The 13,572-nt window shown below is 42.5% G+C and overlaps 1 protein-coding gene across 1 annotated transcript; it reads right to left on the bottom strand.

Moving 5' to 3' along the window:
- Positions 1-1,004: 1,004 nt before the first annotated feature.
- Positions 1,005-10,263, bottom strand: LOC148669128 (antigen WC1.1-like). The gene is made up of 10 exons (XM_088632943.1): positions 10,253-10,263; positions 9,083-9,162; positions 8,059-8,373; positions 7,176-7,478; positions 6,922-6,990; positions 6,424-6,735; positions 4,886-4,957; positions 4,198-4,284; positions 3,355-3,441; positions 1,005-1,273 (listed from the first exon to the last, which is right to left on the bottom strand). Exons 1-10 carry the CDS (start codon positions 10,261-10,263, stop codon positions 1,098-1,100), a joined length of 1,512 nt encoding a protein of 503 aa, XP_088489069.1. The 3' UTR covers positions 1,005-1,097.
- Positions 10,264-13,572: the final 3,309 nt, after the last annotated feature.

Here is a 13,572-nt window from a genome sequence, read left to right as displayed (position 1 = left end):
CTTTGTGCGGTGTAAAATTTAATTTAGAGAAGTTTCTTTTTTCTAACTTGAATAAAAAAGCCTCGCAATTAAGTGTCCTGGCTTTCTGGGAGTGGACAAAAGAGTCTGAGTCGCTGATTTTCTGTCTCAGTCCTCCTTGGAAGAGGAAGGGAGTATGAACATCATGCCCGAGTCGGTTATTGCAGCTGACTATCGCAGGAGAACAGTTCATCACAAGCATGTCAGTCTACATAATGAGGGGGAATAGAGCAGCCTCTGTGATGTAGTATTGAGTGACACTGTTGGAAAATAAACCTTGTGGATTTCCATGTTGTCTTCCTCTTGTGTTAGTGTCACCCAATTCCCTAAATTGTGCTTTGGTGATTATTCAGGCTATAGAATACAGTACAATATTCTGTCAGTATTATAGAATTCACATCATTAGAGAAGCTAAGACACATTTTATTGTTATTTTGCTTATATGTAGAAATGTGTCCTGTACATAATTACTTGTTAGTTTTAGAAAATTCCCTTTTTCCCTAAAAGCAGGCTTCCTAACATCTTCAGCAGACAAAAGGTTAAATTAACTCTTAAAGGTCCAGAGTAAAAGTATATAGAATATTGTTTTACACACCCTCTTCCTGTTTTGGAAGTATACTTATTTTACAGGTGGCCCAGTGGTTAACACTGCTACCATGCAGTGATGGAGTTCTGTGATTATTTTCTGATATGCTGTGCTATCCTTGTGGAGCTTGTATGTTGTCCCCATGTTTGCATGAGTTTCCTCCAGGTGCTCCAGTTTCCTCCTACAGTCCAAAAACATTCTGATGGCATTTTAGGAAACAAGTTTAAAAAGGCCTTTTCTTTCATGATCATGAGTTTTGTAATGTCAGTTTGTCACACCTCTTTAAGTTTCCTTTTCTGCTGGGGTGATATTATCATTGTGAGTGGCCAGGAGCTACTTAATTTGTGATAGTCTTAATATGAAACATTAGAAAGCACATACCAAAAATGGTTCTAAAAAGTTTATTGCAAAACAAAACTTTAATAAAATGTATAAACATTTGCTCAGAGCTGCTCTAAGGCTGTGTGACTCTGTTGGTGAAGCTCTTCTGTGTCTAGACCTGCAGGAGGAGCTTCTCCCAGACAGCCCTGTCAGTCTCACAGCACCCATCCTCTCCCTGAGACTCATCCCCAACATCATCATAGTCAGTCTTGTCAGGGGCAGGAGCTCCTTCTTCAGAGGGCAATGTGGGCAGGACCCTGTCTACTCCAGGTCCAGTGTGGGGGACACCTGACAGAAAGAGACAGGCTCAGAGACGGGCAGTGGACAGCTGAGGGACAGGGATAACTCTGTTAGCTGATATTTTTGGTTTAGGAGGTCATTAAAATTAGACCCATACATTTGTAATCATGGGTACAGTATGTATTTTTGAAATTGTATATGTGTGATTTTAAAATCTATAAGAAGTAATTGTTTATTAACTGTGTGGAAATAGATAGTGTCATAAAATTAATGTTTTAATTAAATCAGGCCTTGACTAACATGATTTTTCAAATGAGTCAGCTATTAAAATAATATTGTTACAAATTGGAGTTATGAAAATGGTGAATATCAGAAGTGACTAGATAAAATAATAATTAAAATAATCATAACCCCAAACTTGTAAAGATTTTGCCAAGAATATGCCCAAGCTTTTGGTAGTGTTAGAGAAAGATGAGTTATTTGATCTTTTGCACAGCTATGGGGAAAAAAAGGAATAGTTCAGACACAATTCGTTAAACAAATGTTTACTAACAATGACAATATACACACTAAACAACACATGGCATAAACATACAGCACACATGTACAAATTTACTTTAGAGTGCTTTAGAGACCTACATCCTAACCACCCAGAAAAACCCAAACTGCCACCAAGTATTCAACATTTACAAAATACCTACACAGGCCAAAAGGAGAGACATAGCTGCTGTTTTAAACCAAACAGAATATGACCTACACCTACATACACCTCTCCATGAACCCGGATGCTATAAAACGAATGGCAGCCTATCTTCTAAAAATGCTCTCACATGCCAGGAGAGGCTGTTTTTTTGCCAAGGGAGTCTCTAAACAAGACATTAAAGTTTCTAAAAACAACAGAATGGCAAGCTCTCTTAATGCGGTTCAAATACTAAACTCTGTTGAGGTCTTTCTGCTTGATCTGGACAAGGAGTTTTCATGTACCAGGAACTTCACTAAGGTAAACATTATGTTTGCTTTAATCACTGAGTCTTACACCCCTACATGTCAGCTAACATCTCCTTGCATTGAAGCCCATGAGAATTGGAAATGTTGACTCTAGCCAGGTGTATCTACATTTTTTAAAAACACTTCCATAGTCACAACAGTATAGTGAATGGGGGTTTTAATTTGCTGGAACAATCTGAAATTGTAAGAGCAAATTGTTACTGTACTTGATGATCACAGTCTGACACACATGCATTCTAAATAAACAATATACATTTTATTGATATAACCATAGCATGCATGAGAAACTACAAGTGTAATAGAACATATCTGAGAGATCTGCTTTGATATAAATGGCTGTTAGTGTTAGTTATTGTATATAGAATAGTTTTTCTTATAATATTGTAGTCCAAAAACATTAATTAGGCATTTTTTCAAATAAAATTGTATCTTTTAGGATGAATTCCTGATTCAGTGCAGATTTTACTTCTGTTCATGACACACAAATTCTCTAAAACTACAGTATTTTCAGAACATAGGAATTCTCTCCACAGTCAGAGAACACAATTCCTGGTGTTGGGGAATATAAAGCTTTGCTCTGCCCAGACCTCACTCTCTCCAAATCACAATCATCTTATTGGCTGGGTGTGACAGTAGGTGGGTTTCAATGAAACTCTGATCTATGAGATCTAACCTTGTACGAGAACAGTCTCTTAGCCTGTATTGGCTGTTATTTATCCCTGCAGGACACTACTACTGCAAAATGCCTGATGTCCCTTTGTCTTGGATGAGAGTGGCACAGAGATTGATTACTGGGGGTCAGCTTTCCCATACCTGAACTACTTCACCCACACTGAGCCCCCTGGCTGTAGCCCCCTTTACCTAAAGTGGGATCTTCCTCACTGTCCCCCACATCACTGTATTCAGAGTGTGTCTTATCAGAGAGGAGTCTCTCTGTGAACAGAAGAGCAGGTCAGTAATGTCTCTGTCATTATGACACAGGCTGGCCTGTAAGAGAGCACTTCTTTTTAAGTTAGTGTTTATTTGCTGGGGTGAAATTAGGTTGAAACTCATTTCTAATGACAAAGGCTACTGTGGGCTGGTACAGAGGGTACTCCTGAGTCTTTTTTATAATAACTCACCTGACACTGTGTCTGGGCTCTGGGGCACAGCGATGACATCATCATAATGCTCAGGAGCCTCTTCTTTCACAGAGGACATCAGCTCTCCTGATCCACACAGAGCACAGTTTCACTGTCACACATCAGATTTTAAATACAACAACAAACTTAACTAACACTTTAAACAAAAGTTCACGCAAATACACAAGTGAGCTACGAATTCAGATAAGGGAAAACGAGTGTAGACACAAGGAACGGGGTACAAAAGAGCACAGAGGTTGATATAACATGTTTGGGCAAGGTAATGGTGAAATAAAGGATAATACAAATAAACTAAAGTACAAGGAGGAGAAGAACACAAACTAACAAAGCCGAAGCCATATGGAAACACAAACACAAAGCAAAACGAACGAAAACAGAGGAACAAGAAGCTGAAGCTGAGCCGAGCAGAACCGAAGTTGAGCAAAACGTCCCCTACGTTCTGAAAACCTCCAAGTTAAATACCGAAGAAGGTGAGTTCTGATCGGTCAAGAAGCTGATCACGAATGATGTAATACAGCAAGGTGGATGAATTAATGAACCAATGAGGAGGGAGAATAACCAAACGGACCACACTGGGATGTAACATCATATTAGAACTAAAACACCGGACTTTAAATACAGGAGATCAGGGAACCTTTTTCCACTCCTATTCACTTCCGTTATAAATTTAAAACTAGATTTGAACAGTGAATGATGGCTGTATTTGGACAGAAAAAGTAGTGATGTGCACACTTTGAGATATCGGAAGGGGAACCAAACAGCACAATAATACAGACGGATTGGTGCAGGGTTTCTCCATGTGACTGGACTGAAATAACCCACCTGACAAGGCATCTGGGCTCTGAGGTACAGTTACAGCATCGTCATAGTACTCTGGGGCCTCTTCTTTCAGAGAGGGTATCGATTCTTCTGAACCACACAGAGAGACAGACAGTTTACACTTCAGGACTCTGACTTACTTCACCACATAGCTACAATAACTTTAGTCTTTCATAACACTTTGATGTCTGTGGGTACTGTCTGTATGAAACAGAAAGTAAATTAAGTCACATTTTCTATTTGGTTATTGTGAAGTGCATTTTTAAATGCTTTGAGGTGTATAATTAAGGCACGACTCTAGGGTCAGTGATTTAACATTTGATCTGAAAGAGAGTTTCTACAGCATACTGTTCCCCAGTCATCACACTGGGAAACTTGTATTGAATTCTGGACCTGAGGCACCATCTCCTACTCAATCAACACCAATTAGACAGCATCCTGACTTTTCTTTAAAGGTCTCCCATCCCAGTATTGACCAGGTCTTGTTTTGCTCAGCCTCTGTGATCTGTTGAGATCAGGCTAGGAATGAGCAGAGTTTATAAGGTATCACAAACACACGTGGTCACATTTGTAAGACCCAGGATTATCTACTCAAGTTCTCTAAATGTCAGCCTGGTTTGAGGTGAGAGTGAGTACTGGACTGAAGATCCCCCACTACCACACTGAGTCCCGTGACTCCATCTCCACTCACCTGGTACTGGGTTTCCCTCACTGTCCTCCACATCATCGTATCCAGAGGGCAGCTCGTCGGAGAAGAATCTCCCTGTGAACAGGAGGACAGATCACTAATACCTGCAGTCAGACAGCAGTCTCACTGTCCTCTACTGGGAGATAAGCCAGGGTGTGAACAGTAACACAGAGTTTGTGTTTATAAGTCAGATCAGGGACAGTGCTGTGCTGATTTTCTTTACTCACTTTGACGTACCTCTTGAGAAAGAAAATTACTGTCTGAAACCAGCTGAGTGACATTTTCTACAAGTGTACATCCTCAGATTGTCCTCAGAGGGTGGAGATCAATCACACCTGAACACTCTCTCCACTCACCTCTCCTGGGGGCGCTGTAGGTTCCCTCTCTGGCCAGTTTGTACTCTATTTCCTCGTAGACGGCATCATGATAGGGGGCAAGTGCTCCTTCAGATAGGGCTGTGTAGGGACACAGACACTCAGGGTTACAAGGAGTATAAGCAAATCAATTTACTGCTAAACATTTTTGAATATTTGTGCATATCAATGTTATAATTCTACAGATCTGCAAATTTCTTCAGATTTTGTAATTACTTACACTCTTTCCTAAATTTTCTCTACCCTACTAAATTGTTCACATCCAAAATCCACATTAAATTAGACAGAATGTAATTGATAATTTAGAGAAGATTGTTTTCCTGAAGTCCAATATAGATCAGTTCTGTGTGACAGTAATGGCCACTAGAGGTCAGTATGTGGATGGTAAGTTCCCTCTCTACCTTTCCTTAGCTTCCTGTTCTGGATCAGCTGCCCCACTAACAGGGCCAGCACCACGAAGAGAAGAGCCCCCATCAGCAGGAGGGCCAGGGGTGAGATGGACAGACCTCCCAGCGGCTGTGTCTGGGGTGTTGTCCTGGTGCTGCCTGAGGGAGAAGGAGACAGGGGATGAACAGGGATGAGGAGTTGTGCTAGTGGGCTCATACAGGCTTTAACACATTAAATTCCCTGAGTTTCCCATCAGGAGGTGTTAGGACCTCGGGGTTAATCCAATATCAACATAGAATTGTAAAGGATGCTACATCAACACTGTCAGAAAATCACTGAGAGAGGAGAGGAGACACTACAGCTACACTGGGAATTTGGTGAGACAGAAAGACAGGAGATATCAATGACCAGGAGGATTTCTGTTCACCTGTAGCTGTTGTTGGAGTGGCTCTTCTCTCTGAAAAACCTGTGAAAGAGATAGGAGATTTGTCATTATTTTTCCTTTGCTTTTACAGCAAGTTGAATCCACAGTGGAGCTGATAAAAAATATATTTATTTCTTGAGGTAAAACGTAAGATTGCAGAGATGAAAGAAGTCAGGTTCTGAATTAAAGAGTAGTGTTGTTCACACACACAGAGCTACACAACATCCTAGTTTTATGACTGATGATCCTAGTTGGTTCAATTAGATATTAAACAGTTATAGAATATGTGTAACTTCAGTGTATCTTCTCCATCAATCTGCTACCTTGTTCATCTACAGTGCTAAGACTCCCCTCACCTGTACAGGTAACCCCTGCATCCTCCTTGTGCCGACAGTCACTCTGATTCAGTCCAGAGTGACAGCAGTCCCACAGGTGAAGCTCACTGCCACTGCAGTTCACCTCGTCCAGCCAGATGGCGCCACTCCCTGGTCCGAATGAGGCCTCTATTGCTGCACTCACTGCGTCCCCACAGCCCAGCTGTCTGCAGACCACCTGGGCATCCTGCAGGTCCCAGGAGTCGTCACAGATTGTCCCCCAGGAGCCCTCATACCGCAGCTCCACCCTGCCAGAGCAGTTAGTGCCTCCAGCCAGGCGCAGAGCCAGTGGGACTGAAAGAGAACAGTGAGGTTACTGAGCATCCTCAGCTCTGTGATTTTAGAAGAGAGCAGAGAAGTTACTGAGTGACTGTAGTAGAGATCAGTGAGGTACTGAGTGGCTCTAGAAGAGAGCTGTATGGTTACTGTTCCTCAGATCAGGGCTGCAGTGTCTCTGATTGTTTTACACACTGAACTCACCTGGGCAGTACCGCTGAGGCTGCTCTTCCTGAGGGGCTGGAGTGCTTCTGTCAGCTTCTTTTCTAGGACCTTCAAAGATTAATGATTATATACAAAATCAAACTCACAGAAAAAAGTGAAGAACAACAATAGTATTTCCTTTATTTTTATACTTGTTTGGATATACATTGCTAAGAATTCTGTTGAAAGCTCATGACGAGACAATCACTGTAGAGCTGCTCAAGAGGAAGATAGCATCACTCTTCACTCTGTACCTGAGCAGGTGATCTCAGCCACTTCCCGGTCTTCACAATCATTCTGACCCCAGGCGGGGGAGGGACACTGCCACAGGGTGGAGTCGTGTTTGCGACAGGAGACAAAGTCCAGCCATTTGGGGTCCGGGCTCAGCCTGGAGTTTGTCTCTCTGATGGTGCCCTTGTTTCCACAGCCCAGCTGTTTACAGATCACTGCAGCTGTGGAGTCAGTCATGCCGTTCTGACACACACTGCCCCAGGTGCCATTGTAGTAAACCTCTGCTTGTCCTGAACAGCCTGCAGACAGCCTCAGTATAGTGTGATCTGCCAAGAGAACAGGAAAAGCCAAAGGAAACAAACCTTGATAAGAGAGCTAGGCGTATGAACTGGTAAGAAACAGGTGGATAACATTGAGATGTTATCAGCACAAGTTGAAATGAGACTGATCACTACCAACTGAAAAAGTTGAAAATTGATTAAATGTTCCACTGGACCTCTGAGAATTTAAATCCCATTAGAGGATTTAGATCTGATTCAGATCATCAACACCATTCAGATCAGCTTGATTGTTCATCAGCAGCACTCAGAGTGACTGAACTAGCAATATGAAAGGAGAACATGCAGCTCTGGTTGACAATCAACACCAAGTGATCCCACAGGATCTGGCCAGAAGAGACTCTTCGATCAAATCAAGATGAAAATATTGAGTCAGAAAGTCATGAAAGACAATGGCCAAGACAAATACACCCTATTAGGCAACAGGCAACATTGATATTGGGAGCTTACAGTTTACAGATTAGATACTAAACTTCACTGGAGGGCTGAAACTCAATAAAACACATCTAGGCACTCTACATGCAAGCCATATTCACAATGTGGGAGTAATTGGTATTAGCTCCCCAACCTGAGCACAGGATTCTCACATCCTCCTTGTGTCCACAGTCATGCTGTCCCCACCACGCTGAAGGACACTCCCCAAGTGACGACTCGTTCCCCAGACAGCCCACCTCGTCCAGCCAGATGGGTCCAGTTCCCTGGCTGAAGGAGGCCGGCACTGTGGCACTGAGGGCCGTCCCACACTGGAGCTGCCTGCACACCACCTGAGAGTCTGCCAGGTCCCAGGAGTCATCGCAGACTGTCCCCCAGGAGCCACTGTGATAAACCTCCAGCCTCCCAGCACAGTCGCTTCCTGCCCCAACCAGCCTGAGGGATAGCTGATCTAGGAGCAGAGAGGCAAAGGTCAGGGGTCAGGGTTCAGTGAAGTACTCTAGAGGCAGACAATTTGCTGTAACAACATAAACATCAGCTCAGGCCACTGGGCGCAGCAGATGCATTACAAGCATCTCGTGTGTCTCCTGGGGCTCCAGTCTGAGTGAATAGCAGCAGCTCAGTTACTGAAAACCCAGAGTCAAGACTGTCCACCCACCACAGGATCAGCAGTACACACACAACAGTTTGCTGTGGGTCTTACAGGAAATGGGAGGATTCCTCAATCTCATCCATTTGAACACTGTGGAACTACTTCACATATTAGAAGAAAGAAAACATTTCATAGATTTAAATATTCAGTTAGGAGAAGTGATGAGTGTCAAAATCTTCTCCACACAGCAGGGTAAGAGAATTTGGAAATAACATTAAAAACTGGAATGGGATTTGAAGATTTCAGAATTGGGCATTTTGATTAATTTCATATATTCTTTTAGCAGACTGTGACAATCATCACTACTGTACCAACTATGATAAAGCACAGAAACAGTACCTCTCAGGTGACAAACTGAAGTGTTCATATATTGTAGATGCATTTGCTGCAGATCCCACAAACACTGTATGAGAGAGGTTAAGGAGGATGGTGTTGAAAACCCACACACACACCTGCTGCCAAATAGACTAATCTGGGATTGAACTGATTAACAGAGAGCTCAACACACACTGAGAGCCCTGGAGATTCAGAATGAGAGCCAGTTCATACCTGGTGTTTCTGAAGAAGGAACAGTTGAAGACGGGAAACCTGTCAAACACAGAGAGAGAAATCAGAGTGTGAGCTGTGTGTGAGAAGCAATTTAACACTATTTATGAAACTACAATTAAAACAGCACTGATGTGATAGAAACAGTCCTCATTCTCTCTTTACCTGCTCCAGGTGAATCACTGGTGATATTTGAGTGGAGTGGAGTGTCAGCTGTGTTCAACCTTTACTATCCATAAACCTTCACTATCTGACTCTTGCTTTCTCTTCAGCCCCTTGGTTTATTATTTGTTGGATTAAAGAACTAATTAAACTGGACAGGTTTTAGTTACTAGGTACTGACACCATGTTTTTTTAAAGTTCATATAACTATGAATATGAATTGAAAAATATTAATATAAATATAAAACTCATTTTTACTCATCACTGTATCTGTGTAGCAATCTGAAAGAAAATTACACAGTAATGTAATAGTGTGTTTCTGTGTGTAAGCAGAGGGAGTGTTATTGTGTTTTAAACACATGATTCTCACCTGAGCAGATGACCCCTGCATCTTGTCCATGAGAGCACCCTGCTCTCCCCCATGAAGACACAACGCAGTGTGAGAGATGGCTTTCATTGCCCTGGCACTCAAACACATCAGCCCATACTTGTCCACTGCCCTGTCCAAACCAGGCCTGTCCTGGTGCTGCTACAGCCTCCCCACAGCCCAGCTGCTGACAGAGAACAGTGGCATCTCTCAGGTCCCAGTACAGGTCACACACTGTCCCCCAGTCCCTGAAGAGCCATTGTAACTCCACTCGTCCAGAGCAGGAGTCTGAGCCATTCACCAGTCTAAACCCTGTGTATCCTGCACACAGGACAGGGGAGAGAGCAGAGAGACAGCTTCACAACACAATAACAGGCAATAACTCTGAACTTCACCTTCAAATCCATTGTGATGATGCACTTGTGTTTTTTAATCAAAATTATGACTTTTTTCATTTTCAAGTGTAAACAAAAAAACAATACAAAAACAAAGCAGATCAATCTCTTTGATCATGGCTCTCTTGCAGAGAGCTGGTGTGCTCCTTCTCTTCAGATACCTCACGCACCTGCTAACAAGCTGGAATTTAAATGGAGAGGAGCTCACCAGTCAATCATCTGGGACTGTAATAACTGCTTGCTGACTCCCCTGGATTAGATACTCATGAGGACTACCTGTCACATATTTTTAAAATCTTGTCCTTTTAATTATTGAAGTAGCTTATCAAGATGTTATTGTGAATCAGAAGGCTGATTTGATGAGGCACCATGGCCAAACCATGGTAGCATGACCAAACCAATGTATCATCATTGAAGTCAGTGGAACACCACTACAGCAAAGACTGCTGGGAACGACAGTCTGATGTGTTAATACCGCAGTGAGCAGATGACTGATTGGAGTTGGGGTCTGTTTCTCACCCAGACTCTGTATTATGAAATACATGATCCTGCTCTTACCAAAACACTTCAGTCCCACGAAGTTCTCATGGGTGCATCCCTGTGTCTTTGTGGACTTTGGACAGAAGAAAATCTGAGATTCATTGCCATGGCAGTGGAGCACCTCGGAATGGAAGTTTGCTTCCCCCTTCCCGAACGGATTCCCTTTCAGGACTTGTGAAGGAGCCCCACAATCTAGCTGTCGACAGACAACCTCTGCATCCTGCCTCTCGAAGTCAGAGTCACACACTGAACCCCAGGTCTCTCCGTGCTGCAGTTCCACTCTTCCAGAGCAGAGATCACTGCCTCCAACAAGCCTGACCCCTCGATGAGCTGGAATATTAGAACAATAACAGAGATCACTCTCCCTGACCAGTCTGACCTCTCAATGAGCAGTGCGAATGGGAGGATGGACAGATGGATCATGATAATGGACTCTAGATCACCGATGGAGCTTCAATATCCCTCCCTGCTGGAGACTGCAGAGAGTCTGTACCTTCTCCCTGAACACCTCAGTCGACCATCATGGACATGACTAAAACCCCATTCTTACCTACCTGTACAGATCACTCCAGAGTCCTCATGAGCATAGTAGTACTGTTTCACTTCATCTTTACTACAATCTCTCAACGCAGACTCTGATCCCCTGCAGTCGACCCAGCCCAGCAGGACTGATCCAGACCCTGGTCCAAAGTGAGCTCCTATTGGTGCTGAAATAGCAGATCCACAGCTCAGCTGTCTGCACACCACTGCAGCATCTTCCAGATCCCATTCTCTGTCATAAACTGTCCCCCACTCTCCTTTATACTGAATCTCCACTGTCCCCTCACAGGGACTGGCTCCATTCACCAGCCTCACGTCAGCACTGCCTGGAGAAAGAGAGAGACAATACTTGTCTACAGGATGTTTTTATATTTATACATATTTGAAAGATACCTGATATTGTCTTATTTGTCTTATTAATGTCTTTTACCTGCTTGATTAGATTGGTAGTCCCTTTTATTGGGAAGAGGAGACAGTACAGTGACAGGAAGATACTGACAGTGTGTGAGATACTGGAGCAGCTATCTGTGTGACTTCAGAAGGCTGGGACTTCTGGTCCTGTGTTTCTGGTAGCTGTGGTCACTTCAGAGTTCACTACAGTTGTCACTCTGATCACATTAGAGTAACTACATTGCAACTGATTGTATATAACAGGTAAGAGATTTAAACACTGATGTGTCACTCTGTGTGCTGTACTTTGAAAGCATTAGTTAAGAAAACAAAACAGAAACAGTGAAAGATTTTTCACAGTTCACATCATATTGTGCTGAAATATATACGAGATGTACAGTATATGTTGTGATGGAGATTTTTGTCTGAACTACATCCCCAGGCTGCCATAAGACACCTGACCAATTTTAAGAAGATGATTGATTAGTTGTCAGTCTAAAACCAGTAAGCCAAGTCTTTCAAGGGTTCAGTCTACCTGTTGTCTGGGGACAGAGTTCAGATCCTACAGAATGTGTTGTAAATTCACCCAGGATTTTCATCTAGCTAAAACATTTGTGGCTTTTGAGGCTTTCATAGCGTTTGTGGTGGTCAAAGAGAGAAACCTGTTTGGTAAAAATGTTTGTAAAGAGTCTCAGAGGTTGTAAAGATAGACTGAGCTTTTTGAGGAGTCTGGTCGAGGCAATAGGGCTTGTAAGATTTGCGGACTGAAACCTGATGTTGTAGCATAACTGTGCAGCTCTGTTTATGAGGGAGTGAGCATGTTCAGTAGTTCAAAAATGGGGCACTTGCTTTGATGGGAAAATAAAACCAAAAACACCTGCACTGTAAATAAAAACACTTCTGTTCCATATGGCTCTGCCTGTTTTCTAGACTGTGAACTCAATCACCAGTTACTACACCTGAACGTTTCCCATTCTATAGGTAATAATTAATTAGATCTGTTTTGCTCTTTTGGGGAAATTTACATTCACCTTCAATTTGCATTTTGTGACATTTTTCTTCATATTTCTGGATGTATAATGCCCATTTATTTTTTAGCATTTATAAAATTTGTACACCAGGGGAAACTTGTTAATGATATGCCCACTGTGTTTCTACACCTCATCTTCCAAGATCTCATCTAAATACATGATTTGCAGATTAAACTGTATTTCCTAAGCAACATATTCCACACCTGCCAGATATGTGAAATGCAGGGTGGTGCGGTGACTCTGTGGCTAAGGACCTGCGCCTGTGGCTAGAAAGTTGCAGGTTCGTATCCTGTGGCTGGCAAAGGAATCCTACTCTGTTGGGCCCCTGAGCAAGGTCCTTAACCCTAACTGCTCCAGGTGTGCTGTATAAATGGCTGACCCTGTGCTCTGACCCCAAGCTTCTCTCCCTGTCTGTGGGTCTCATGGAGAGCAAGTTGGGGGATGTGAAAAGACAAATTCCTAATACAAGAAATTCTGTATGGCCAATAAAGTGATCTCTTATTTCACCCAATGGAAAGACACTGATAGCAACACCCGCTGTGTTACTGTGATGTTTTCCTGAGTGTCTGCTCAAAACCTTGACATGAGGGCAAGAGTCAACAAGAAGACTCTTCCACAGTGGCAGACAGGTGATTCATGTGTTGTGCTGAAATGTATATGAGGTTTATATTGTTCTTTTTGTGAAATATGTGAACAACAGATTTTAGCATTTACCTGTCAAGACCTATATATAACAAATCATGGATCGATTAACTTATGTCAAAGCACAACATATTCCAAACGTAGAAAAAAAGTTAAATACACAGACAATGATTCTGAGACCCATTATATTTTATTCCAAATATACCAGGTTTAATGTATTTTGCTGTACAGTCATTCCTTAACCCCAGAGTTCACAGTTCAGTTTATTGGTCATATCCACAAATGCAATGAAATGCTTCTTTGCATGTGTGCTCCAATACAAAGACATTGAGGAAACATCAACCTAAACACACAACAATAGCAGCAACATCTAAAGTAAAATAGC

The sequence above is a fragment of the Lepisosteus platostomus genome, chromosome 5 (genome assembly GCF_059453375.1).
Source record: "Lepisosteus platostomus isolate fLepPlt1 chromosome 5, fLepPlt1.hap1, whole genome shotgun sequence".
In the NCBI taxonomy this organism is placed as follows: Eukaryota; Metazoa; Chordata; class Actinopteri; order Semionotiformes; family Lepisosteidae; genus Lepisosteus; species Lepisosteus platostomus.
The sequence above is the reverse complement of the archived record's forward strand: the minus strand, read 5'-3'. Positions and strand labels throughout refer to the sequence as shown.